Source organism: Scardinius erythrophthalmus (assembly GCF_964197995.2).
Source record: "Scardinius erythrophthalmus genome assembly, chromosome: 10".
NCBI lineage: Eukaryota > Metazoa > Chordata > Actinopteri > Cypriniformes > Leuciscidae > Scardinius > Scardinius erythrophthalmus.
This window is the reverse complement of record NC_138230.1, coordinates 37118018-37144681: the sequence shown is the minus strand read 5'-3', so window position 1 is coordinate 37144681 and position 26664 is coordinate 37118018. Positions and strand designations below refer to the sequence as shown.

The following is a 26664-nucleotide window of genomic DNA, read 5'->3' as shown; positions in this document are numbered from 1 at the left end:
TGACAACCCAGTGGCAACATTGCTTTCCCATGATGCTTTAAGCATGAAACCTGTCTCTCCTTCTACAAATATCTCTCTCTTTCATTGTTTCTCCATCTCATCATCTACTGTACATCTCCATTACAACATCCATGTATAAACTGCAGTATAATTCCATCAAGTTCTGTTTTTTTTTTTTGTATTATAATTCTTAAAAAAATATAAAAATCTTATCATAAAACAGTGAAATGTGATCATTATAAGGCAGATGAAAAATGATACCAGTTCCTGTGTGTTCTGCTACACTGGAACCCAGTTAATCCTGCCATATGACCAAAAGTTTGGGGTCAGTAAGATTTTTTAAAAGAAATGAATAGTTTTGATCAGCAATGCACATTGCATTGATAAAAAGTAACAGTAAAGACATTTATAATTTTACAAAAAAATTTATTTCAAATAAATGCTGTTCTTTTGAACTTTGTATTCATCACAGAATCCTGTAAAAATGTATCATGGTCTTAAAAATATATACAAAATAAGCAGCACAATTGTATAATAATAAGAAATGTTTCTTGAGCAGCAAAATCAGTATATTAGAATGATTTCTGAAGGATCATGCGACACTGAAGACTGGAGTAATGATGCTGAAAATTCAGCTTTGCATCACAGGAATAATTTTTTTATTTAGAAAACAGTTATTTCAAATTGTAATAATATTTCACAATATTACTGTTTTGTATTCCTTAGTAAACGCAAGAAGATTTTCAAAAACAAAAACATTTACTGACCCTAAACTTTTGAACGGTAGAGTATCTGTTTCCAGTATATTATTAATGAAATTAAATCATTTTCATTGATCATGATAATGATAATTTGAAAGGGTATATTTGTTTTCGCTAGTGTCATGCGCCAGTGTGACCTGGACATGTAATGTTGCTTTGTCAGGTTTACTTTAAGATATAAATGGAGTGCTATGTTGTAACTGAAATGCTTTGAAAGTCTGTTTCTCACCTTCTTCTTCATCTTTACATTCTTGAAGATGGCGTGCACTCTCCAGGTCTTCGCAAACATGGCGCCAAACGCTGTTGTGTAACCCACAATGAGGATCCATGTACGGACCTAAAAACGTTAAATGTGAAAGTAAAACATGGTTGTTACAAACCAATAGTTAGGCACTGGAATGCTACCCCAAAAGCCAAGATTAGACTGTAACACCAGTCTATAGAATACAAAGCAGCAGAAACTGCAAAACTATAAAAATACAGTGATCCGACTTCTACTATTAGAAAGCAAATCGGGTGGCAAGGTGTGTTGTAGACAAGTTGTAGAAGTTCCTGAAGCTTTTTTCTTTTCTTTTTGTCCTCTCTTCATCTTCTGACCCTCTTCCACAGATATAGTGTTCTTTATTCTGAGCTCCTCTGGGAAAGTACTTCTCAGCATCTATAAGGCAGGACTGTCACTTCATCTTGTTTTGTTGAGATTTGATGTGGTTTTATGTGATGTATTGCGTGTTGCGCTGGATTCTACTGAATTAAATTAACTCAACATGTGATAATGAATTTATAGTTGTCATTAGTTGTGAGATATGTTAATAGTTGCAGCTGTAAAAATGGTCACATATTATTGTTTATAAACCTTAATTAGATTGCTGTAACTTGTAACTGTATTTATTGGTAAAAAAAACTTGGTAACACTTTAATTTAGGGTCCAATTCTCACTATTAACTAGTTACTTAGTATGCATATTACTAGAATTTTGGCTGTTTATTAGTACTTATTGAGCACTTATTAATGCCTTTTTCTGCATGACTATATTCTACATCCCTTAATCCTACTCAATACCTAAACTTAACAGCTACCTTACTAACGATTAATAAGCAGTAATTAGGAATTTATAGAGGCAAAAGTCATAGTTAATAGTGAGAATTGTCCCCCAATCTAAAGTGTGACCGAAAACATTCATTAAAAATACTAATAATTAATTGCTAATTGATTATAAATATAATAATTAATTTCTCTCTGACAAAAAAATATGTTGCTAATGTTCAAAATATATTATCGGAAAAAGTCTTATTGTTGAGTCCTAGTCATTTGTCTTTGAGTCCAAGATCAAAGAATATTAATTGCCCAAATTCACCCCATCCTTGATGTCGCAATGAAAAACTTCCACAGGCCGTAGAGAACAGAGCCCCGTCTCAGGCAGGTAGCATGTGCCTTGCTCAACACATTTGTGAGCTATTTCCCCTGTGACTGGAGTTACTGCAGTAGCCAAAGCCTCATAATTAAAAGGTGGATTATGGTCACATGCAAACAGACAGTGGAGGCGTGACGAGACACATCCAATCCTGCTTACTCAGTTTGGTGATACAGCCTGAGTAGAGGTGAAAAGCGTTCAGATTCAAATATAGAGGAGACCAGGGACAGTTGTCCCTTTGGAGGTTGGCACAGGGGAAGCTATCAAAATCTCAAAAAGGTTTTGAGTCAGATATCCAGTTGCACAAATGCTTGTTTTCTCTAGCACTGGTTAGGCATGTTAGTTTAAAACACCAACGAAATTCTAAATGAGAATAATTAACAATATCCTTCAAACTAAAATTCCAATTTCATCATATGTTTGCTTATCATTGTGACAATTTTTCCATTACAGCACATAAATGTACCCTCAGAACACTTACGGGACAAAAAAAAAAAAAAAACCATGGTCTAGACATTTTCATATCTGATTCACAGAAATCAGTCATTACTCACAGTACAGAGGGTCTCAAACTCCTTGTCTGACACAAAAGATCCATCCAGACCAAAGAGGAAAATGGAGGCGTACGACAGCAGGCCACCCAGAATGATCAGGTTGTTCATATAGGGACTCGACATTTTGATCAGCCTGCAGATGGAGGGAAGCACACAGCCGATACATTAAATATTCACATTTCATTTATTATTAACAACTGCAATTAAATGAGCATCTACATCCATGACTGTATCATATATACCATGGGATCCAAAAGCCCAAAACCACTAGTAAAAAATGCCTTTATTTTGCATTATTTAAAAACTTTTATGCAAAATATCCCATTGCAATTTATATTTTCAAATATAATAATTTAAATAAAAGATTGAATGAAAGAGCATCATCTGGGAATCAAGAATATCTGACAAAAATACAATGAATAATCCTGAATAATACATAATAAAATATAATTACATAATTACATAATAAAATGTAATGTATTTCTGTGACCGCAAAGCTTAATTTTACAGCAGTCATTACTCCAGTCTTCAGTGTCACATGATCATTTAGAAATCATTCTGATTCGGTGCTCAAGAAACTTTTTTTTTTTTTTTTTTACTTCGTGTTCATTATCTAAATCCTAAAACTGATTTCCACATGAAACAAAAGATCCCAGATTTCCAGTGTGGTCTCAGACTCAGGTCTCACTCTTGAACTATTTCCTGTCGTAGTCTCGCTCAGCCCTGACCTGTGGTTGCGGTTTTTGATGTTAAAGAAGAGGAAGGCTCCTGCCATGAGCATGCCCAGGATAGTGATGGTAGACAGGATGCTGTAGAGAGGGACGTTTATTTGCCGGCGCTGCAGACGCACAAACGTCCGATCCTTCGGCGGTTCAACACCTACGAGAGTCATGATGGTTCACAGTCAGTTACTCTTGGAGTTATCTCAAAGAACGTCATCTCAGAGAAAGCTCTCAACATTTCCCTGTGTAATTTAAATGACTTAGATTTTAAAATGCCACTCATGTGACATACAGTATTAGCTCTATTTCTGCACAATGTTATATAATAATATTTGTGGATGGGTTTAAAAACGGTGACCGTGATGTAAGATGTGATTAGATCTAACATCATAATGAGAAGTTGGAAGACAGTAGAGCACTTAAACCAAATGAGTCACCAAAACGAGTCAAGAGTTATTTGCATGACTTGACAACCTTGGTGATTTCATGTACAACTGTGAGTCTTTACTGATATTAGCTCAGAAGGAAATGGTTTACTCTTTTTCATTTAGAAAACAATCTCAGTTGGGGTGAGTGTTTGGACATTTTTTTCTCTCTAACTTTTTTCTCTAAGTTGCCAGCCAGCGCCAGCATTTTTGATCATATCATACACAAATATTTCATGGCCCCCCAGAATAATTTGTTGTATGAATATGTAAACAGTGAATATATCAAAAGAAAGAACATAGCCTAAAACATTTTATTCAGCTTCATTCATGATTTTTTTTATCAACACTTTGAATGTGGGTACGTTTCTTCAAAAAAACATTTTTAACAAAAAGCTAAAGGCCTGTTCACACCGGGACGAATTTCACGTGCGATATTCGCCGACGTTTAACGCCTTGTGACTAAACAAAGGGCGCTAATGTGAGTGTGCACACCGGCGCGAAAAACGCCACGGTAAAAGCGTAATTTTTTAAAAAATGCCTCGGGTTCGTTTTTTTGGTTTGACGCGCCGCGTCAAAAACATCCGACCAATCAGATTGGCGCTTTTGTTCACGTGTCTGGAGCTTCTGAAGTTACAGTAAAACGCAACTTGGGGGCGCTCAAACACAAAACGGTCTTGCCAAGCACACATACGTAACGGTGAAGAAGATATACACCAAACACTGATCTATATAGAATGACTGGATAGCTCATGACGTCATAAACAGTGAAGCCACTGCGCCGCCATATTGGTATTCCCTAGTGAGCTCACGCGTTCTATTGAATCAATAGGAAATTTTATGATTTGACTGAGAAAACATTGCCTAACGAGACACAGTTTTTAAATCTAAAGTCTCCCTGTATATTCTCACAACGCAAACATCCTAAGCATTTAAATGGGTATTTGTTTAAAGTCGGGAAATTTTTCCTGCTTAAAAAACGGCAATTTCTTTGCAAAAGGAATAAAAAGCTGTACGAGAACACTAGTCGGCCTTCACTGAAGAGCTATCTTCACAGGTAAGAAAAACAGTTTGATAATATTAATTAAATAGTGAATGCTACAGACCTATATTTTTGTGAATTGGTGAATATTCAGGTGAATATTTTTTCGTGGCCACGAATTAATAATACCTCAGCTTGTTATCTTGTGGCCACATTGTAATTCGTTAAATCAAAATGAGGGAGGGAATTAGTTCAACCTGTCCACGATTTATTAAAACGAGGGAACAAATAAGTCGTCGTAACAACGAATTATTTAGATCAGTGGACAGGGCGCATTGCACTCTCACCGCCTTCAAACAACTCGAGCGGTGTATGCTCTCTCTCCCTCGCGCATATCAACATCAGTTGACACAATAGTAAAAGGTCGGAAGACCGAATGTGTTTTATAGATTAGTAGTTTGTTCATATAAAGTGTTTGATTAGCAAGTACATGTTCAGGAAATGCATAATACAAATTGTATGGGTTAAATGTAACGGTAAACGGACTCTGCACGAAGCTCTGCCTAGTGGCAGTTTAGAACGTCATGAGCTATCCAGTCATTATATAGATCAGTGACACCAAGTAGCGTTTACACTGCCGGGAAGAAATAAGACGAGGAAGATGCAAGGCAAGATGAATGTAGAGCTGCTGGTCTCGTTGGTGTCGGAACATAAAGAACTATATGACAAACGCGACAGCGACTACAAAAATCTTGATAAAAGAGAACTGTTATGGAGTGGTTTCTGTTTTACATTAAGCGCCATCTAATGTCAAGGAATGAATTTGCATGTTCACTTGGCTCATCGTCAGCGAAAATCGCTTGGGTGTGAACACAAAAAACGCGTTGAAAAACGCTGGCGTTTAACGCGAGCGGATATTCGTCCCAGTGTGTAGGGCCATTAAAAAAATCTTTTTTTTTTGTCAGACTTTGCCAGATCAGAATTAAAACACAGATTGAGTCTATCAACACAATAAAGCTTGCACAGTCCTATACCTCTTTGCAGGTTTTACACAGATCTTTTTCTTTGCTTGCTTTTGGATCCGGAGATGCTGTGCTATTTCAGAAGATCTGTAACAGCGGCCCTACTCTATAACAGTAAAAACACGGTTTTATGGAAAAACTCATCGATTGGCTGGGAAGTGTTTTGTCATAAATGATGGAAAAACTCAACAATGGCGGGGAAAGTGTTAAATATGCCAAATGATTCCTTCAGATTCCCTCTTAACAAGTTACGTTAAAGTAAGACAATTAAACGTTTTACTTCTTGTCCACCACTGTGTTCCTCAGAGGCAATTTAAATAAGAAAAAGAAAAAAATCCAGGGAATAAGGAAAAAAACAAACAAAAGAATGTCAATGTGGGCAAACAGAAAAATTACTCTTGAATTATTCAGATGACCACACACAGAACAGTGGGTAGACAACATTGGCAGGCGTGTGAACCTTCTGTCTCTCTCTCACTCAAACACTGACCCGCAAACACACACAAACGGGGCTTTTCCTACCTTGGAACCTGATGGTGTTGTTGATAAGGTCCAGTACATCTGCAATGGCGTTGTACTCGCCCACCTTCACCTCTTGACCCTCTGTGAAAGAAAGCAAGAACAAGAGGACGACCGAGATAAGAGCAGTGTGTTCAAAGCCGGCGGCCCCCAGAGAGAAACACGACAATAGACAGTACATTTAGTTTCTGTGCGCTTCACTGCAGAACCAGCCCAACATATTGTCCCAAAATACTCAGGCGATGTTGACCTGAAAAAGTATGTAAATTGCAACCTCACGCATTTGCACATCAATTAAAAGACACCTGATTAGAGAGTCTGGATAAACAATGAATTGAAACATTGATCTCATGATGAATAACTCAGAAAACCTAGCTTTTCTAACAAGGATGCATTGTTAATTTTGACACACTTTTTGCTTTGGCAAAAATGTCCTTTAAAGGTGCAGTAAGTGATTTCTGGTAAGAGTTGTTAATATCTGAAATCACCAAAACAAACACACCCCTACCCAAAAGGATCACACCCCTATCTTGATGTCTCCGCCCCCACATGTACACGCTATGCAACACAGACAACGACTGGAGGAATCTGCTGTGCCTGCCGCCCAAGGGTATGATGTCATCAATAAGTGAAAGCAATTTGTGTTACTATGATAATTCAGGTCGAATGTCTAATTGTTGTATAGCTCCTCTACTCCTTCGATGGCAAAGTCATCCCTTCCATCCCAGAAAATAAAACCAACGCATTCTCATCCTAGGGCGTCATATACTGACGCTTTTGACATTTCGTCTACATCGAACGCACATGGCACCCTTTAGCGTCAATATGACACGTACAGAGCTTTGTTCGGTTATGGGTAGGTTTAGGTCTGGGGTAGGGTTAGGGTTAGACCGCTAGGAGGCGCCTTCTGGCCCATATCTATCTGCGTCTCATATTGACGATGGGCGTTCATGTGCATTCGATGTAGACGAAATGTCAAAAGAGTCAGTATATGACGCCTTGGGATGAGAACGGGCTGAATCAAACACAGTTTTCATGAACAGCTCCCTACATAACACGATAGTCCAAGTAACTAATATATTACAAATGTGACAAGATTAAGGGTTTATAGCGATCCTTAAAAGCAGAAATCAAAAGAAAAAAACATATTCAGGCCTTCCCGCTCCTTAAAGTCTCTCTCGCGCTTGGAAAGCTTCTCTGATATTAACGCGGGTCCTACCTCTTGCCTGATCGTAACCCTTCTTTTTTAAAGTTATATTCCCCAGGCATTTTTTTCTTTTGTGTTTTCTCTGGAAATCTCTAGTTGTCCTGCTAATGTCTTTCTTGTGCAATGAGCTATCTCTCCTCCCCCATCATGAGTGGACACGCCCCTTACTGCTGATTGGCTACAAGTGTGCTTTGATGCTCAGTCTGATGCACTTTTCAACAACCCTGGAAATCCAGAGGTCTCGCGAGAGCACAAGTTGAATTTTCTCAGCGAGTTACTCTGGCGTCGAGTAATGATGCTCATTAAATATGCCCTTGTATCCATGCTGCACCAATCACATCGGGTTATCTGATATAGGCGGGCCAGAGGCGAGCTAAACAGATGACGACAGCGCTGCGACGTCGAAGTCATTAGTAAGCATTGCAAGATGGCTATGGATGAACACCAGTTGTTTGAAACGGCTTTGGTCGCTACAATGAACGAGTTAAGCCCCGTTCACACTACAAGCGACTTTATCGCTGCATGTCGCCAGTGGCTGGCGCTGAGGTCGTTAGTGGGCGTTCTCACTTCTGGTTGCCTAGGTAATGTTTGTGAGTGACATTCACGGATGTTACGTGTTGTAGACAACAAATCTGTTTTCTTGCGCTACAAGTTAACATTTTGGAAGGTAAAAACTAAATATAAATGGGATCAGTACATAAAATGCATAATATAAAAGATGAATGAGAAACAGCGAGTGCCCTATGCTATCGCGGCTATTTAACTGCAGAAAATGGGCAAATACTGGTCTTTCTGAGTTCACGAAACCATTCGGGCTCGGAGTCAGCACGGCGAGTACCACTGTATGTACACAGAGACATATCATAAACTATTGGACAGTTTCTGACTGCTAAAATAAACTTCTCATTCATCTTGCCTTGGTCAGACGCTGCACTGAAGAGTGACGGATCACGTTTGCTCCACTGACTTCACTCCTATTGGTTGTCGCTCGCGAAAGTCGCTCTTCATTTGCATAAAGTTAAACATTTCTCAACTTTGTCGCGTCGCCAGACACGCCCTATCCAGTCGCCAACGGTCGCGACCGCGCGTGTCGCCGGAAGTCGCCCGCTCCCCATTGAAAATGAATGGTATCACGTCGCTTGGTCGCGTGTGAACGTACCTTTAGACTTGGCTTTTTATCTAAAATAGGAAAAGAAGACGGCGCTCGAATCCGTCCTTTGCAAGAAGAGCGTTTTTGCTGTTTTTCTCGACCGGATACGGTAAGAGTCTAATCTACCAGTTAGCTCCGCTGGTAGCTAAGCGATAACTTCTTGTGATTGGTCGTAGTGTTATCCAATTGCGTGCAGTGAGATTTTCAAATGCATGCTTGGTGCCGCCCCTCGAGTTGGCCGATTTTCATTAGTCGATGCCAGACCATTAATCTTTCAGATTTAGGTCTGGATTTCCAGGCTACTTTTCAACAGCATTTTTTTTTAATCGCTTACTGCTCCTTTAAATTAAGTCAATATTATTTAGCCTTGCCATATGTTAATTTTAGTCCATTTTACTCGCACACTGATCCACTCAAGACTGGAAAAGTCTACAAAAACTTTATTTTATTTTATAAATTGCTTAAATAGACACCAGCAAGTTTTTTGTTTTTAACTCACATGCACTTTGCACTTTTTGCACGATGCAATTTATAAAATCAAAATACAAATTTGTAGAATTTTCCAGTCTTGAGTGGATCAGTGTGCGTTTAGCCTCCCTTTTTGTTCATTCTTCAATATACCATTGGCTCTACGCACCTGTAGTACCAGGTCTTTTTTCCTGTTTGGAGCGCTACATATTTTTTCTAGCCCATTTTACTCGGAATAAAATGGCACAATATAGTATTTTTTTGTGTGCAAATTATAACATGATATACACAAAAGCTCAAAAGTTTGGTGTTAGTAAGATTATCTAACATTTTTGAAAGTCTATTATTCTTACCAAGGATGCAATTATTTGATACAAAATAAAGTAAAAACAGTAATATTATGAAACATATTAACACCAGTTTTCTATTTAAATATATTTTAAAATGTAATGAATTACTGATGGAAAAGCTGTATTTTTAGCAGCCATTACTACAGTCTTCAGTGTTACATGATCCTTCAGAAATCATGATGCTGTTTATACTTCTTTCTATTTTTTCTTCCATTTATTTATCACCATAATGCATATTTCTCATTTTGTCTTTGTTATTGCTAACAAAAAACAAACAAAAAAACCTGAACTAGGTATTAAAGATGAAAACAGATGGTTAGTAAGTTGTAACTTGAGGTTTTGTATCCAAAGATGCAATAAAATAAAGCTTAGTGTCAATAAATCCCCAGCAGAACAAGACTTCCTCTCAGAAGGCAAATATAAGGCAAAGTCTATTCCAAAAGCCATCTTAGAACTCAATATTTCTCCCTGGTGTTCGCTTTAAAACTACTTGTGTATTGACTTTCACACTTGCATGGAAAAATGCATTCCTTCTAGAGATGAAAACTAACTTTAAAAAAAGAGAACATAGGCAATAAGATATTTATTATTTAGCTCCTGGAAGTAGGCTATATAGTTTCCTAACTGCTAACATTAAACATTTACTGTACTGAACTGAGACGCCAACCCATTTTCTGCTCAATACAATTCATCTGATGGTCTCAGATTTTCACAACTGCTGTGGGTTAAACTAGGCCAAGCTTTCATGTGAATAACACAATTTAAACATGATAGCCAACAAGATTAAGTAGTACTAGTACTAATGGACCTCCTTCAACCTGACATTTGATTAAGTTTGGTAGCCTAGGTGGTCTTGCTGTGTCAGGTGAATCATTGACTGTGAATAATCAGGTGATGTCAGAGCTCCATGTAGTAAACGTCATCATTCAGGTACTTATCTGACCATGAGATCAATGGGACACTGCAAAAACCACAAGCATGTAAACTGATGGACAGCATTCTGCTATTAGTTGTCAACTATAATGATTTATAAAGACTTAAATATTGGTCAGAAAAGTCTGAGAGAGAGAGAGGTTAGATGTGAGCTGCAAAAATCATATTCTTAACTGATTTGTGTCTTATTTTCCAGTTCAAATATCTAAACATTTCACAGTAAGATAAAATACATTTCTATTAATGTATGAACTACTCTCTGAAAACAAGTGAATGAAACCTTGCAGTGTTGCTTCTCAACATATATCTGGATTCAGAGATATTTTTATTGGAAAACAAATTAAAGGATCAATTCAAAAGAGTCATTAAGAAGTCATTTTAGTGTGAATGATGTGTGAAATGTGAGTCGATGTGTGAGTCAGTGACTGACTGAAAGAACTAAGTAAACGAATAATGTGAATGAGTGAATAAGTGAGAAAGTGAGTAGAATGACTAAAGGACCCCCCCAAAGCAAATGTGTTTAAATGAATGTGTGAGTGAATGAACAAAAAAATGCGTGTGAGAGAGAATAAATACAGTGAATAAGAATGTAAGAACGCATGAGTAAATGCATGAATGATGGGTATGAGTGAGTGAGTGAGTTAAAGGTGCAGTAAGCGATTTCTGAAAAACACTGTTGAAAGTAGATTGGACCGAGCACTACAACAAACTTGTAGCCAATCAGCAGTAGGGGGCGTGTCCATGATGAGGGAGGAGAGAGAGTGAGATTTTGCAGAAAGACTGTTGAAAGAGAGATGGCTGAGAGACATTACAAAAGAGAATAGGTCAAAGGAATATCTCTTCTAATATAGAAGAGTTATGATCAGGCAAGAGCTTTAAGACCTGTGTTAAGATTAAAAAAGCTTTCCAGTGCTGGAGAGACCTGAAAACAGACACAGAGGTTGCGTTATTTCTGCTTCATACGTGACTTGAGTAACATTGGTTTTGAGTGTGTGCTACTGACAACTAACAACCAACTTTTGTTTGTATATACTCTTATAATGTAAGTTAATTTTTTTATCTTCCTTGTCCTTCGTTTATCATCTTCGCTTTATTTTGCTTTGCTTCTGCTATGATAACGAGACATCCACTCTTACATTGCATGTTCGTGCATTTAAGGGGCCGAAGAGAAGGGTGTGTTTGTTTGGGTTGATTTCAAGTATCATTCTCAGAAATCACTCACTGCATCTTTAATGCGAATAAACAAACGAGTGAGAAAATGACTTGAGTGAATATGTTGTGAGTGAGCGAGTGATGAAATGAGACAGAGAGCAGAGTAATAGAGTGAGAAACCCAAAGAAAGAAGAAGCCCAAAGCAAGTGTGCGCTTTGAGTCGGTGTGATTGTTCTCGGTGTAGAAGATGACGCTCTCCAGGGTGCTGCTGATAACAGCTTCTCCTTTCTTTCTTTTTTTTCATTATTTATCCCAGACTGCCATTCGCCTTCATATTGACAGACAGTTCAATCACCCCTCAAGCCAAACAACCCTCCGATCCTGCGGCCTGCTCACAAATACAGTCTGAAGAGGTGATGTAACACACTATGGGAGGGATGCCTCTGTGCCGAAGCAGATAAGACTGAAGAGGGTGGGGAACGCTGGCCTGCGGCTGCCATGGGGTGTGAGGGGGAAATCCCTGCACCAAGATTAAATCCCACAAACCAGAGTTAATCTCCCCTGCCCTCAGGAAACACACACACACACATACACACTGGATTAATCACATCAGAGGGCCAAGCAGGGGAATTCTCTGACCCCCATTAAACTACAGGACGGCACCAAAAAACCGCTGTGCACACGACCATCTACATGATGTATTGCACAAGCACTGACTCAACGTCGCACTGAGATATGTGTCACACATATTCTACAAAGCGACACTGGCATAGACTGAGATGTTCATTTAACACGGAGAATGATCCACATTGGCTGAACGACCTGAATTTGATCCAGCATTTCCTATAAAAAGGCTTGTTAACCATGAAAAATGACCATCTAATGGACTTACCTTGAAACTGGGTGAATTTTATGGTTCCCATGCGTTCTCCATTCCTGAACATCACCTGACCCTGCAAAAAAAGCACACACACAGCGAACAACCTTCACAAGAGCTGCTTATCACGTGTAAATGGACAGTTTGCAGAAGTCTTGATTGCACAGTTGAGATGATTAATATCATGGCACATAATCCAAGTTGGACAGATATATTTTACAAGGATCGATTTTCCATCTTGTTGCCATATCCTTCACTCTTGACACAGCAACAAATTGGTAGTGTATAGATTGAAGTCTGGCACATTGCTTGTTTTTTGGCTCATTTATTAGTTTAAAGATCTTTGAATTGATCACATTCTTGAGGCAAACATAATTAATAGCAGCACTATTGATTTGTTAAATTAAAGGAGTGCAAGGAGGCCTGAGATGGTTGTCAGGTTGTGCCAGCTGAGGAGAACTGGGATACTTTACTGGTTCACAAATACAAAGGAAACAAATTCCAGAAAAAATATAACACAAATTGTTATATAATATAATATAAAGTGTTAAATTGCTCAGGTCCATGCTAAAAAGTAAAATAAAAAAAAATATTTTTTTTTTTATTGTTGTAGAATGTAGTTAATATTGTCAAAATTTTATATATATATATATATATATATATATATATATATATATATATATATATATATGAAGGCTTATCATCTTGTCCACATGACACAAGATGTGTTTTTGCTGAAATGCCCAATAACCAATATGCAGAAGTGTTATATATATAACACTTCTGCATATTGGTTCTTGGACATTTCAACAAAAACACATCTTGTATCATACAAAAAAAGTATATATAGGTCAATATTTTCTTACTTCAGCCAGCACAACTCAAAAAAACAAACAAACAAACAAACAAACTAAGCAGCAGCATAATGGCAAAGAAAAGTTGTAGGTTCAATCGCAAATAACAGTGATCCAGAAAATATAAAAAGGCTATTTTGCATTATCCTTCTTATGCCCTTGAGAGATCTTCACAGCAATAAGAGCATTGCAAGAAGCTTTAAATTAAAATACATCTACTAAAGAGGAAGAAACCAATTAATATTAAAAATATAAATAATAAATCCCTTTACCCAGTTAGAAAACAATCATTAACAGAAGAAGCAAATTTTCCAGCAAAATAATGAATTCAAATATGACACAAAAAGCCTCAACAGACCTTGCAGGTTAATCATGGATATCTGATCAAAACGTAGATCAGTATCTAGCATTTTTACATAAATAGCTCCGTCACTGGATCAAAATGCTATCTAATTTGCTCATTAAATCCTAAAAAAGGAAATGTGTAAATGCAGTTTGCTGTCTGTCTGCCCCCGGAAGTGCCTAATGAGCCATTTAAAAGGATTTGGGATCACTCGGCCCAATAAAATAACAGGTGAGAGGCATACTGCATTACCATGGCAATGATTAGAAGCCCATTAAAACCATGGGAGGCAAATCAGAAGTGATCATATCTCTAAAAATGTCTGTCTTTGAAGTGTAGAGCAGGCTCCGGTCCCAGTGCGATATGATTCTTTGTTTAGATGCTCTGACGTGGGCGCGCTGGATAAATGCTCGCCTTCACAAAACATATTAAAGCTTCAATTCAGAGTTATGTGTGTAAACAATATAGAATGTGAACTGCAGTACTTAAAACCTTCAAATCCTAATTTGTTGATTTATATGCTGAGCAGGATCTCATTTTTGGACATTGTGGAGACAATACAACAAGGAGAAATGATGGTCATGTTTTGTTGTTCAGGACCATCATTTTCATTATTCACTTTATAAAACTGAGGAAAGAAAGTCATTTGGATGGTGGCATGAGGGTGAGAAAATGGTCACAGATTTGTATTTTTTGGATGAACTATCCCTTTAAGACTCAAGTGAAAAGCTGTGATAGTAGTCATAAGGTTTTTCTAAATCAATGAAGGCTTTTTCTCAGTTTTCACACTCTTTCTCAGTTTCTTTGTTGAGATTGGTTTCATAACAGTAGAAAAGCTGAAAATAGGTTTTGTTGCGCTACAGGTGTGGGCTTATGGGTCAAACATGGCACCTTTATCCATCTGCATGTGTGGTGTGTGTGTGTGTGTGTGTGTGTGTGTGTGTGTGTGTGTGTGTGTGTGTGTGTGTGTGTGTGTGTGTGTGTGTGTGTGTGTGTGTGTGTGTGTGTGTGTGAGAGAGAGAGAGAGAGAGAGAGAGAGAGAGAGAGAGAGAGAGAGAGAGAGAGAGAGAGAGAGAGAGAGAGAGAGAGAGAGAGAGAGAGAGAGAGAGAGAGAGAGAGAGAGAGAGAGAGAGAGAGAGAGAGTCTGTGCAGAGGTGTGGACAGGCCGGGTGCAAGGGGCCTTATGGAGATCACACAGGTGTGAAAGGCACCCTCAGGCCTGCAAAAGGGGGTTGTGGGTGGAGGTGATGAAGGTGATGAAGCAAATGATAATGTCGGTGTCGAACAGACCAAACAGCCACTCATATTAGCAGACTGCAGATAGTTTGGCCCTAAAATATCCCCAACACACACACACATACAAAGAGAAATCAATGCAATGACTCCATGCTTTGAGCTTTTGTAAGCAAGGAATTTGCTGCCACAGCCCACATCTGCACTGCAACAGTCTATTTTCAGCTTTTATAATATTATACAACTGAAATTAATAATTTTTAGAAGGCATTTCCTGTTTTTATTGCCTAGTAAATAATCTAAAATGTTACAAAAGTAATGGATAAGTGTCAGAGGTTAAAGAAGAAAACATTCTAATATGCCGATTTGGTGCACAAGAAACATTTCTTATTATTACCATTGTTGAAAACAGTTGTGTTGCTTAATGTTTTAAAAAAAAAATTAAACAGTGATCATCTCGTTCCAGGATTCTTTTATGAATAGGGAAAGTTCAAAAGTTTATTTGAAATATAAATCTTTTGTAACATTTCTTTACTGTCACTTTAATTGAATGTGTTCTACCTGAATAAAAGTATTAATTTCTTTCAAAAATATACATATATTACTGACCTCAAACTTTTGAACAATATGTTTGCTTCTAGAATGTAAGTTGTGCTAACCAAATGAAAGCAGCACACCATTACTTGTCACTCAAAATGATCCACAGAGACTTCTCTAAGATAATGTTTTAGTTCCTGAGGCATGCTGGCACTCAATCGATAGCTCTCCTCAGAGGACTCAAAGTCTGATGGAGAAGCTAGAACAGCCCGTTCTGTTGGACAAAGACCCAGCCATCGGTACGAGACAAACCTGATCCGTGTGGGACCACTAAATCTGTTGTAGTCAGATTGCAATCTATTTTTATGCGATTGTGTTCCAGAAGATTCTATGCTTTGATGGAAAGAAGTTATTTTCCCAGTTTAAATTAGAATCTGAGATCATGAAGTGTGTACGCGTCTGGTAAGCCACTAAAACATCACCTATTGACAGTGATATTAAAAGGATAGTTCACCCCAAAAATTTTCTATCTTCTGTTTAACACAAAATAGGATATTTATGGAAGCTTGTTTCCGCCACAAAAAAAAAAAAAGATAATTGCGACTTTTTATCTCAAAATTGCGAGTTTACATCTCGCAATTCTGACTTTCTTTCTCAGAATTGCGAGATATAAATTCAGAATTGCGTGAAATAAAGTCGCAATTGCGTGTTTTAAAGTCACAATTGCGTGTTATAAAGTCAGAATTCTGAGATATAAAGTCAGAATTGCGAGATATAAAGTCGCAATTGCGTCTTATAAAGTCAGAATTCTGACTTTTTTTCTCGCAATTTTGACTTTATATCTCAGAATTCTGACTTTACATCACGCAATTGGGAGATATAAAGTCAGAATTGCATGATATAAAGTCGCAATTGCGTGTTATAAAATCAGAATTGTGAGATATAAACTATTCTGTAAAAAAAAAAAAAAAAGTCTGTCTTTTTTTTCCCCTTAGAATTGGACTTTATATCTCACAATTCCGAGAAAAGATGTCAGAATTGCGAGATATAAACTTGCAATTATGTGTTATAAAGTCAGAATTGCGTGATATAAAGTCAGAATTCTGAGATATAAAGTCAGAATTGCGTGATATAAAGTCGCAATTGCAAGAAAAAAAAGTCAGAATTCTGTCTCGCAATTGCGACTTTATATCTCGCAATTCTGACTTTATATCTCAGAATTCTGACTTTATATCTCAGAATTCTGACTTTATTTCACGCAATTCTGACTTTATATCTCGCAATTCTGAGAAATAAAGTCAGAATAGCGAGATGTAAACTCGCAATTGTGAGATAAAAAGAGATAAAAAGATAAAAATGTTTCATTCAGTGGCGGAAACAAGCTTCCATAGATATTCTTTAAGAATGTTGGTAACCACAGTATTTTTTTCCTACTCTGGAAGTCAATGGCTACCGTCAACTGTTTGATTACCAACATTCTTTAAAATATCTTCTTTTGTGTTCAACAGAAGAAATAAACTCATACAGGTTTAGTACAACTTGGGGGCGAGAAAGTGCTATAACTATCCTTTTTTTTAAATTGTATTAATACAATTAGTAATCATAGTTGCAGATAGTGTGATCACATACTATACAGCTAGCCATAGAATGTGGAACAGACATTAGAATAGCTACATCAGAAATTGAAAAAAAGCTGTGATAATTGTGTCAAACAGCAAAAATTAATCTTTCTATCCCTGAAGATTTGCTAAAGATTGCATTTTAAGGATTTACTTCAAGTGAATGGAGATGATGGCAAAAGTAATCTAAAAGTAAAAATAGAGGAAATGAACAATTAAAAACACAATACTTTAATTCTCCAATAAATGAATTCTCTTATGTCGGCCAATAACCATTATGACACTGATATATTGCGCATCCCTATCTAAAAGGAGGTAGAAAGACCAAATGCTCTTGTTTGCATTTCTGCTCATCTCTCCACAGGTCTTCCAGCAGTATTTTCTTTTTTATGTGTGTTGTTTGTTTTTCCTTCCTCTCCATTAAGCTTCTGCGCCGAGGTCTCGCGGCACATGCATTGTTTGTTAGCAGCCTGGGCAAACATAAAACATACTCTGCTACACATGAGAGATAACTGCTTGATAAAAGCCGAAGATGGAGGGCTGGAGGACATACCGTACTAAAACCCAAAATGCACATTAACCCCTATTCATTTCCCAAACCAACAGCATTTACTGCACTATCAAAATGCCTTCATTTTTTTATTATAGAGAGACAGGTTGGTTCAGCTTCAGCACGTGCCTTTAGATTTGCTGACTTGCCTTCTTTTTGCGCTATGTGATTCTCTGTTTTGGCAGCCTGCAGCAGTGTGTTCTCATAAACAAACACACATTCGGTGATGTCTGCAGACAGGACACTCCCTGCATACCAAATATCTCCCTACCTCTTATCTGGTTCTCATTCTGTCAGCGGCATCGCATGTTTAGCCTTACTAGCCACTAATCCTAAGTGTGTGCACTAAGTTGCCTTCTTAAATGTTTGCCCTCCCTTCAGCCTCTCACAGGCAGTTTGCAGCAATGAAAGCAGGCCTATCTCTCTTTTGACTTGGTGATCACAAAATGGCCTTTACAACTCTTCAGCTTTAAGAAATGATGGCTCAATATAAAATTACATGCCAAGATTGTGCTAGCCACAGTAGCTTTTTTAGTGGAACATGTTACAGAATTGTAAACCAAACACTGTGCTTGGACCCAAGCAAAGCCTGGTTAACACAAACTTACCGTCACTCCAAAGAAGTTGGTTTCGTTCATCACGTCCAGGACCATCTTGCCCACCTCTCGGTCATCCACCGTGAAGTTGTGGTGCATGTCGTGCCTCTCCTTGTGTCTGAGGAGCTCCATGACACGGGTGAGGGTCTTCGCAATCACCCAGATGCCGTCGTAGGCAAAGCCGTGAAACTTGCTGGGCTCCACTCCTTTCTGCTCTCGCTCCCGGTTGTACTCCCTCGCGTAGTCCTGCGGCGTCTGAACACACACAGGTAAAGCAGCACTGCTTCACAAATAAGGAAGCCCAAGATGATAAAAATGGAGAAATCTTTTAAAAATCTTGTTTGAAACATATGTACTAGGTTCTTGAAACTTCCATTTTTTAAATCATTAATATAGTCTTCAACTTAACATTGATTTTAATTACAAAAATGTCAATTGGTGTAACAATAAGGTACAAGTCACTTATGCTAACAAAGGTGGCATTTATTTGATTGATAATAGAGTCAAAGCAGTAATACTGTGAAATATTATTACAATTTAAAATACCTGTAACCTTTTAACATTTTAAAATGTAATTAATTCCTGTGACAGAATCAATAGTCCAGTCTTCAGTGTCACATGATCCTTCATAAACCATTCTAATATGCTGATTTACTGCTCAAGAAACATTTCTTAATATTATGAATGTTAAAAACATTTTTGTGTGTGTGTGTGAAAACCGTGATCATTTTTTTTCAGGCTTCTTTGATGAATGTGATACAGAACGTTTAAAGAATGTTAATGTAGTAAGAATGTTTAAATTTAAATTTTAAATTGAAACAAGCAATGTAATCATCAAGTAAAAAGTAAGATAAAATCATCCTTGCATCTTTAATAACCATAAATGCCCGTAACTTCATATTTTTTAAATGTTTTTCAAGGTTATGAAAATATGTATTTGTTAAAAATGATCAAGAATTTCAGCAACTTGGACATGCTGGTCTAAGCTGCTCATTTCAACAGGGAAAATAAAGGAAAGCTGATAGTGAGAAACTATTATAACTTAAATGCATCATTTTTTCCTATTGCACATGGTAGAATTTTTTGTTCGTCAGAAATCAGAACTGCCATTCATAACTTGTGAGATCCCACCGCATTGCAGACACTCACTCTTCCTGATATTCCCTTTATCTGTTTGGCACTGAGGGGCTCGAAGTCCACGCTGATATAACCCTCCATGGCTGTCAGCAGCTTCTTAGTGGTGCAGTTTGTGGAGTTTGCTTGTTCCCACCAGTTCCCCTGATACCATCCTGGAATGATCCACTGGTACTTACTGCCATACATGTTCAGGTTATAAGCCTGGAGCACACACACAAGATCAGGGACTCAACAGTCATATCATTTCAAACAAAAATCAACTGTTAAGCAAACTGTATTGTGAATGAATAATGACACAGTTAAACATTTCTGTGGCACATCAGTATATTAAATAAATGTACAGATTTCATCAATTCAACAGGTCTTTTGCAGTAAATCTGAGGCTGGTGGTGCATGTTATGGTGACTGGGTTTGGCTAACTTACACAGCAGAAGACCTTAGCGGCCAGATTCTCATCGAACTGACCAATGATGATCCGAACATCATTATCCTACAGAGAGATGGGAGAGAACAGAATTAAACGGGTAGTTATGGCTAAATTTAAATATAACTGATATAATGGTGAAATGTACAGTATGTCACAATGAAAAAAGCCCTAAGCATGCTGGTAACCACAAAGCTGCATCCTTAACCCAGGAATTATTCCAAAATAATTACATGAAATTCCCATCTGTCATTGTTCTGAAAAACAGGTAGTCCAGCCCCACTCACTCTATTGGTTGAAATGTTGTTAAGTCACTCCTACTTGGGCCTCTCAAACAAACAGATTGCAAATCCATTTGGAGAATAAGTTATACATTTTGCGTTCAAGGAAACATATCCCAGACACTGGAAAAGTAGTGCACACACTCCACTCCAATCCTTGGGCCAATTCCAAGTCCTGTTATCCATCTCTTCCATATCATTTTTGTCTGTTCTTTCACTGTCTCTATTAATAAAATGTCCAAATGCTTAAAATAAAAGCAAGCAGGATTTTCATGAGAAAAGCTGTTAAAAAAAATCCCAAAACACTGTTAGGGTGTGTAGCTTTGCTAGGTGAGACATAAAGACTAAGGGCCCTATTTTAACTATCTAAGCGCATGGTCTAAAGCGCAGGTCGCAAGTTCACTTAGGGTGTGTCTGAATTCACTTTTGCTAGTTTAACGAAAAATGATTGGTGCGCCAGGCGCATGGTCTTAAAGGGTTGTCCCTATTCTCTTAAGTAATGGGTGTGTTTTGAGATTTATGTGCGTTAAACCAATCAGAGTCTCATCTCCCATTCCCTTTAAATGCCAGTTGCGCTATATCTTTATGTACACAATAATAATCTTTACATTGTAATCCTTTTATTTTAAATATTTGACATGTTTGTGTGCTGCTGTGCATCCCTGTGTATTTAATAAGCAGAGTGTACACGCGTTGTGGACCCGCCTATAGGCGCACATTACTAACGCGCTCTTTATAACAAAATAAATATTGCGTCATTGACTTTTGACCAGGTTTCAGTTGGTCAATGACGCAGTCTATTTCTGTTGCCTCAAAATAGCAACGCGCCAACAATGCGCTAGAACACACCTCGTTTTCAGACCAGCACGCCCATGGTCGCACAAATGGGCGCAAATGCATTTGCTATTTAAACAATGTGGCGCAGGACGTGAAAATGATAACCGCGTCGGACTGAAACTAGCAAAAAACACTTGCATTGCGCTTGGCGCTGCATTGCGCTGGGTGTAAGATAGGGCCCATCATGCATTGGTCACACAATAGTATTAGCACAATAGTATCAGCAGTATGACTTGCTTCATATCCAGAAAAAGAGAGAGATCTGCATCTATAACCAGCATTTATGCTGCATGATTGAGTCTGTAAATAATTTTGTCCACTTCAGCATTGTTTCCTTTCCACCATGTCCAGTTCTGTATCATGAAGATCAATCCATCACTAGAGCAGGATGAAGCCAAGACTAAATCCATGAAAATGCTCTGGATGCATCCGTCAAGTGCTAAGGGCTATGCTAATATTCGAGATATAAACCTGCATATTCTTCTGAGGTTATTAAGTATCCTTTTTTCTTATTCTGCACATCAGGATCTAATAACATCCCTCTCCACCCTATTAACTATATTGCCCTTGATTCTAGCAAATGCCAATGAAAATTTTAGGTGGAAGTCAGACAGCCTTGTTTGAGGGTCGCCGCAGCCCCATCCATCAAAAGATGTGTCACAGTTGCCAGGATATTGAAATGCCCACCAGCAACTTTAAGAAATCATCTCTGAATGTATTTTTCTTTTTCCTCTTGGGATGTCATCCTCAAGCAGGAGGCTACGGGAAGAGCATTTAACTTGCACAACTAATGAGCTGCTCAAGATGAAAACTAACATGTTTAAGCAGAAGAGAAAATAATGACTCCGGTGGGTGGGCAAGCAACATCTCTGAAAACAGTAGCGTTTACAGGTAAGATCACAGCGGATGCATTAAAACTGATCCCAGGCCTGCTCTAAACTCAACAATAGTGACATAAACAGCATTCGCAATGGAGTTGCATTCAAACACTGTTTGAAAGTGAATGTGTGGCATGTGGCAAACAGTTTCCTTCAAATGTTTCTCAGAGACTGCCTCATTTGCCACAAAACCACACTCTGCAGTGGTGCCAAAGAACACGCTGAGATATTGGAACTATTGTGCGAAATACTCCCGCATCCCTTTTCAGGACCGAACGCTTGGGTCAAGCGCTTCTTGCTTCACAATCAGCAGCCGTCACAAAGCCTGCTGCTGCTCCCGACGGCGTGGGCACTTAACCTGAATCTGTCCAGCTGTGTAAGTGGCTCCAGCTGTCCTGGAGTCCTGGCAGACACAAGCTTCTTACACCCAGTCAAAAAGGAGGCTGGATCGACGCCAGGCTGCCCCAGGACGTCACTAACCACTCGCTTTGCTTTTATCAAGAGCATGGTTGTGAGACTTTCCCGCATTTACATAGCGAAGGGTAGCCCATCTACAGTGGATGTGTGTTTCAAAACTCTCATAAAAGTCTCTTTGTTTATATATAATGCAACACGGGTGACTGCCAGCCCAGACTCGCGATAATGGAGGTACTAAGTCAGGCAGGTAATAGAAATCATAATAGTTTCACGGTGGAAAAAAATGACTTGGCAAAAAAGGTGGGAACAAACCTTTAGTTGGAAAATTGCAAAGTAGGAGAAGCAGCAGTCAACAATGGAACCATGGCTATTCAGATCATACACAGACCCAACTAAATTGATCATGGCATTCCTGCCACTGTATTTGTTTATGATAATGACTAAGAAAATATTTCAGCATTCTCTTCAAGAGTCATCCAGAGCTTTACCCGCAATAGTTAAAACAATCACAACACAACTCAACAATAAAATTAGTATATCATTTGCATAATATGGAATAATTTATATAATAATTAGCTTAATAGGAAACTGTCAAAGCGTAATGTGGCTGAACAGAAAGTGAGAAACAGAAAAAGAAAAAGATTTTAAGTTCTTTTGCATTATATAAAAACAAATTGCACTGTTTTCTCAAGGAACAATTTTTTTAGCTAATTTGTCTTAATTTTTTTTTTCAGCATAAATATTGTTAAAATGAAACTAATTTGCCAAGTGCCAATTTTTTTAGCCACAAATGTAACAGAATTCAGCGAGATTTATGCTCAAAATAAGATTTTTTTTTTTTTATAAGAATTGGCCCAAGTTGAATCTGAACTCTGGTGTCTTTGAGTGGAGTGTGTGCATTACATTCTAGTAATTCAACACAGAAAGTTACATATACACATACACATACACATACACATACACACACACATATATATATATATATATACACACACCTGTATGTATATGTATATGTATATGTATGTACTGTATGTATGAGTGGGACATTGTGGACTGTGAGCTATTCATGTTTTCTTAGTGGTGGCTGTAAGATCTCTTACCTTCAGTTTCTTAACATTCACACAGGGATCATTAGAGAAACTCTCAGTGTCTGCAATCTGGATGTCTGCCTTCTCCAGCTCATTGGTCAAATCATTCCGCACCTGTCAGAGAGGGAGAATGAGTGAGAAAGGCAACTAGAAATGAAAGAGAACTGAATGAAAGCAGGGGTTGTGGATGGTGAACCACCCAGAAAAGTAGCCAATCAAAGGCAGCACTCCCTTGCTCTGATACATGTCTCAATTCACTCTAATCTCCTGCTGATCTGACGTTCCCCCTGCATCCCAATCAGCCTGGAGCATCTGTGGAAAACTGTCCTCCAATGATCCCACTGGGCTTTGGATAAAACACGACTCCAACCAGCTTGGCTCCCCTCAGACTTCATCCATCCTTGTCCATGGATGCTTTTGAAAAATGGACCAGTTCCTTGCAAATAAAGTCTCAATACCTTCCGCACTCCACAATGATTTATGGAGTGAGAATCAAAGCATGTACTATTTTGAGTGCCGGTGTACTGTTTAACACAAAAGATGTTAAGAAAGGGATCTTTTCATACACTCAAAACCACTTGCAGCAAAAATTCAAACCCATCAACAAGACATGGGACACACACATTACCCAAAAATACATTCAAACATGGGCTGTAACCAGAGTATGCTGTGCTGTAAAAGGTCACAAGTACTGTTTGGTACAGGGTAAAACTCTCAGAGAAGCTTTATCTTTAAACTTATTCTCTTAAATACAGTCATACATATTAATACAGACATTTTTGCCTGTTGAGTCATAGCTTTTATCAGCATCTCACTCCATAAGTGTTGTGTTTTAAAGATCTCGAGACCACTGAATCAGCCTTCAGAGATTGAATATTTGGCAAGTCAACCCACCGACTAGTCCATTTTGAAAATACGCTACCATTCAAAATGAATACTTTTATTCAGCAAGGACTTTAGGACTTCAGCAGGGACGCATTAAATTGATCAAAAGTGACAGTAAAGACATTTCCATTTCAAATAAATGCTGCTCTTCTGAACTTTTTATTCATCAAAAAAAATCGTAACAAAAAAAATTTGATTTTGGCAGACACCTGAACTCATTCTGACAGACGTTACCTGAAAAGCCTGGCTGATCCACATTGCCTTGATTACTGATGCGTCGCGCATATTTGTAGCTTAATGCTGGCAGATCCTGGAAACCTCTTTCCACATGAGCAAGTGCGTGTGTTTGTTTGTGTGGGTGTACGTGCATGTGGATCTCATGAGCATGTATACGCAATAACTGTGCTTGTGTGTGAGCGTAAGAGACCACCTGATTTAAGCAATAGGAAAGAGAGACAGAAAGAGACACAGAGAGGGACGGGTGGGCACTGTAGTAAAGGAGCTCCAAAGGATTATGGGATTTGAGAGCTGTACTAAAGCTGAGGAGAAATGAGCATGATGTGATGTGAAATTCATAATGCATTTATGCACTGACCTGTCAAATGAACCCAGAGAAAAACAGGAAGCCACATAAATCAGTTAGAGAGACATAAGAGCACAATACTGGGTGTCAAGAAGCTCTGCAGGCTAATTTACCATAACCAGACATTATTCTCCATCTCACCCAGATATACAAACTCTGTATGCCATAAATGCCTACAGTTTAAGGTTTCCAAAGGAGACCACAGTCCAGATTTCAACACAACCTATTTATAATTTATTTAAATGAATTTAATAAAAAGGCCAATCTACAGGCTCTATCTACAGAGGCCCCCCAAAATGTCACCTATATTGACAGTGTGTAGATAATATGGTGTTTTTGGCAGTGTATTTATTGTTAACTAAAACTAAAACTAACTGAAATATGTTTAAAGGTACACTATGTAACTTTTTTGGGTTTAAAATTAATACAACTGAAATAGCGAGTCAATATATCATCAATCTTTTGGGGTAGGCAAGGCCCCGAAGGATCCATCTGTTGTTTCTTTCATTTTTACGGGAAGCGAAGGAAGCATTTTGAGGCCGCATTTGAAGAAGCCTTCGAATTGGGACAGCCTTCGTCGCAGTGACACAAACGGCCTTCGAATGCGCCCTTCAAAGAATGGAGCCTTTGAATAGGGACACAGCTATAGTGTACCTTTAAGTAGAAGTACTAAATTACTAAATCTGAAATAAAAATAAAGCTAAAATGAAAATATAAAAATAAAAGCTAATTCAAAATATAAATAAATACTATAATCAAATAAATAAAACTAATAATACTACTGCTAATTTTTTTTTTAAATAAAAATACCATGTTTTAGGATCAAATTTAAATAACTGGTATTAGCATTAGCTTTAGCCTCAGCATTAGCCACACTCCCCACTTTCCAAAAGTGATTCTTTTGTTTACGGCATCACAGATATCAACCAGTCATCATGATGCCAAGCAGCAACATGTTCTCTTTAGAGCTGCCAGGCTTGTAGATGATGAATTAACAGGACTAGCGTGGGTCACAGTTTGTTGTGTCGCTGCCTTATTTTTCCCTCTTTTTCTAAACCCACAGCAGTCCATCAGCCACATTTTCCACACTGCTCAGGTCCCCGTGCGGCCGAGCGCCACGAGCCTGTGATTGGCTGCGTTTGGAGATATATAGGAAGGTGTGTGAGTGTCAGCCGGGATCTTCTCTGTGATGCTGACGGCACAATGAGCTCTGACAGAGGACAGTGGCCTGATAATGTAACCCGCCACTGACAAATCTCATCTGTATATGGGCACTGAGGATGCAAACTAACATTATTTCAAATTAGAGTAGAAGCAGATGCTCAGAGATTTCTTTTTAATTGAGCTGTTTTTGAAATGTTTCGTTTTTATTAGGCATGTCTGATTTCGAATCATGTTCGAAATTTACATTTCGACAACTACATTTTTACACAATACTAGAATTATTTTGAGTGGTTTTAAGCACATTGCTAAAGTGTCAGAGTGGTTTTAAGGTCGTCACAAGGTAACTTCATGTTAAGATATTATTTAAATATATATAAAAAAAACATTATTTATTAACACGTATACCAAATTTGATATTATTATTATTATTATCATAAAAACCCTAAATAAATTATAATATAATATAATGTATTATATTATATATATATATACAGATACAAGTGAAACTCGACAAATTAGAATATCGTGCAAAAGTTATAATTTTGATGATTATGGCATGCAGCTTATGAAAACCCCAAATTCAAAATCTCAGAAAATTAGATTTTAAATACAGAAATGTCGGCCCTCTGAAAAGTATAATCATGCATATGTATATAGTTATATATAATAAATATATTAGTTTCACCTTTTAATTTGAATTACTGA

At 37.9% G+C, this 26664-nt stretch overlaps 1 protein-coding gene across 1 annotated transcript in view; it reads right to left on the bottom strand.

Annotated features, from left to right (window-relative positions):
• The window catches only part of gabbr2 (gamma-aminobutyric acid (GABA) B receptor, 2), a gene marked incomplete at its 5' end in the record, with an annotated part of 155103 nt that overhangs the window by 42355 nt on the left and 86084 nt on the right, over window positions 1-26664 (bottom strand). Inside the window, 9 exons of the mRNA XM_081376553.1 lie at window positions 991-1098; window positions 2727-2859; window positions 3455-3605; window positions 6400-6480; window positions 12549-12609; window positions 18278-18520; window positions 19415-19603; window positions 19827-19892; window positions 23340-23441. Coding sequence (XP_081232679.1) covers window positions 991-1098; window positions 2727-2859; window positions 3455-3605; window positions 6400-6480; window positions 12549-12609; window positions 18278-18520; window positions 19415-19603; window positions 19827-19892; window positions 23340-23441 — 1134 coding nt within the window. The remainder of the gene's footprint in view (window positions 1-990; window positions 1099-2726; window positions 2860-3454; window positions 3606-6399; window positions 6481-12548; window positions 12610-18277; window positions 18521-19414; window positions 19604-19826; window positions 19893-23339; window positions 23442-26664) is intronic.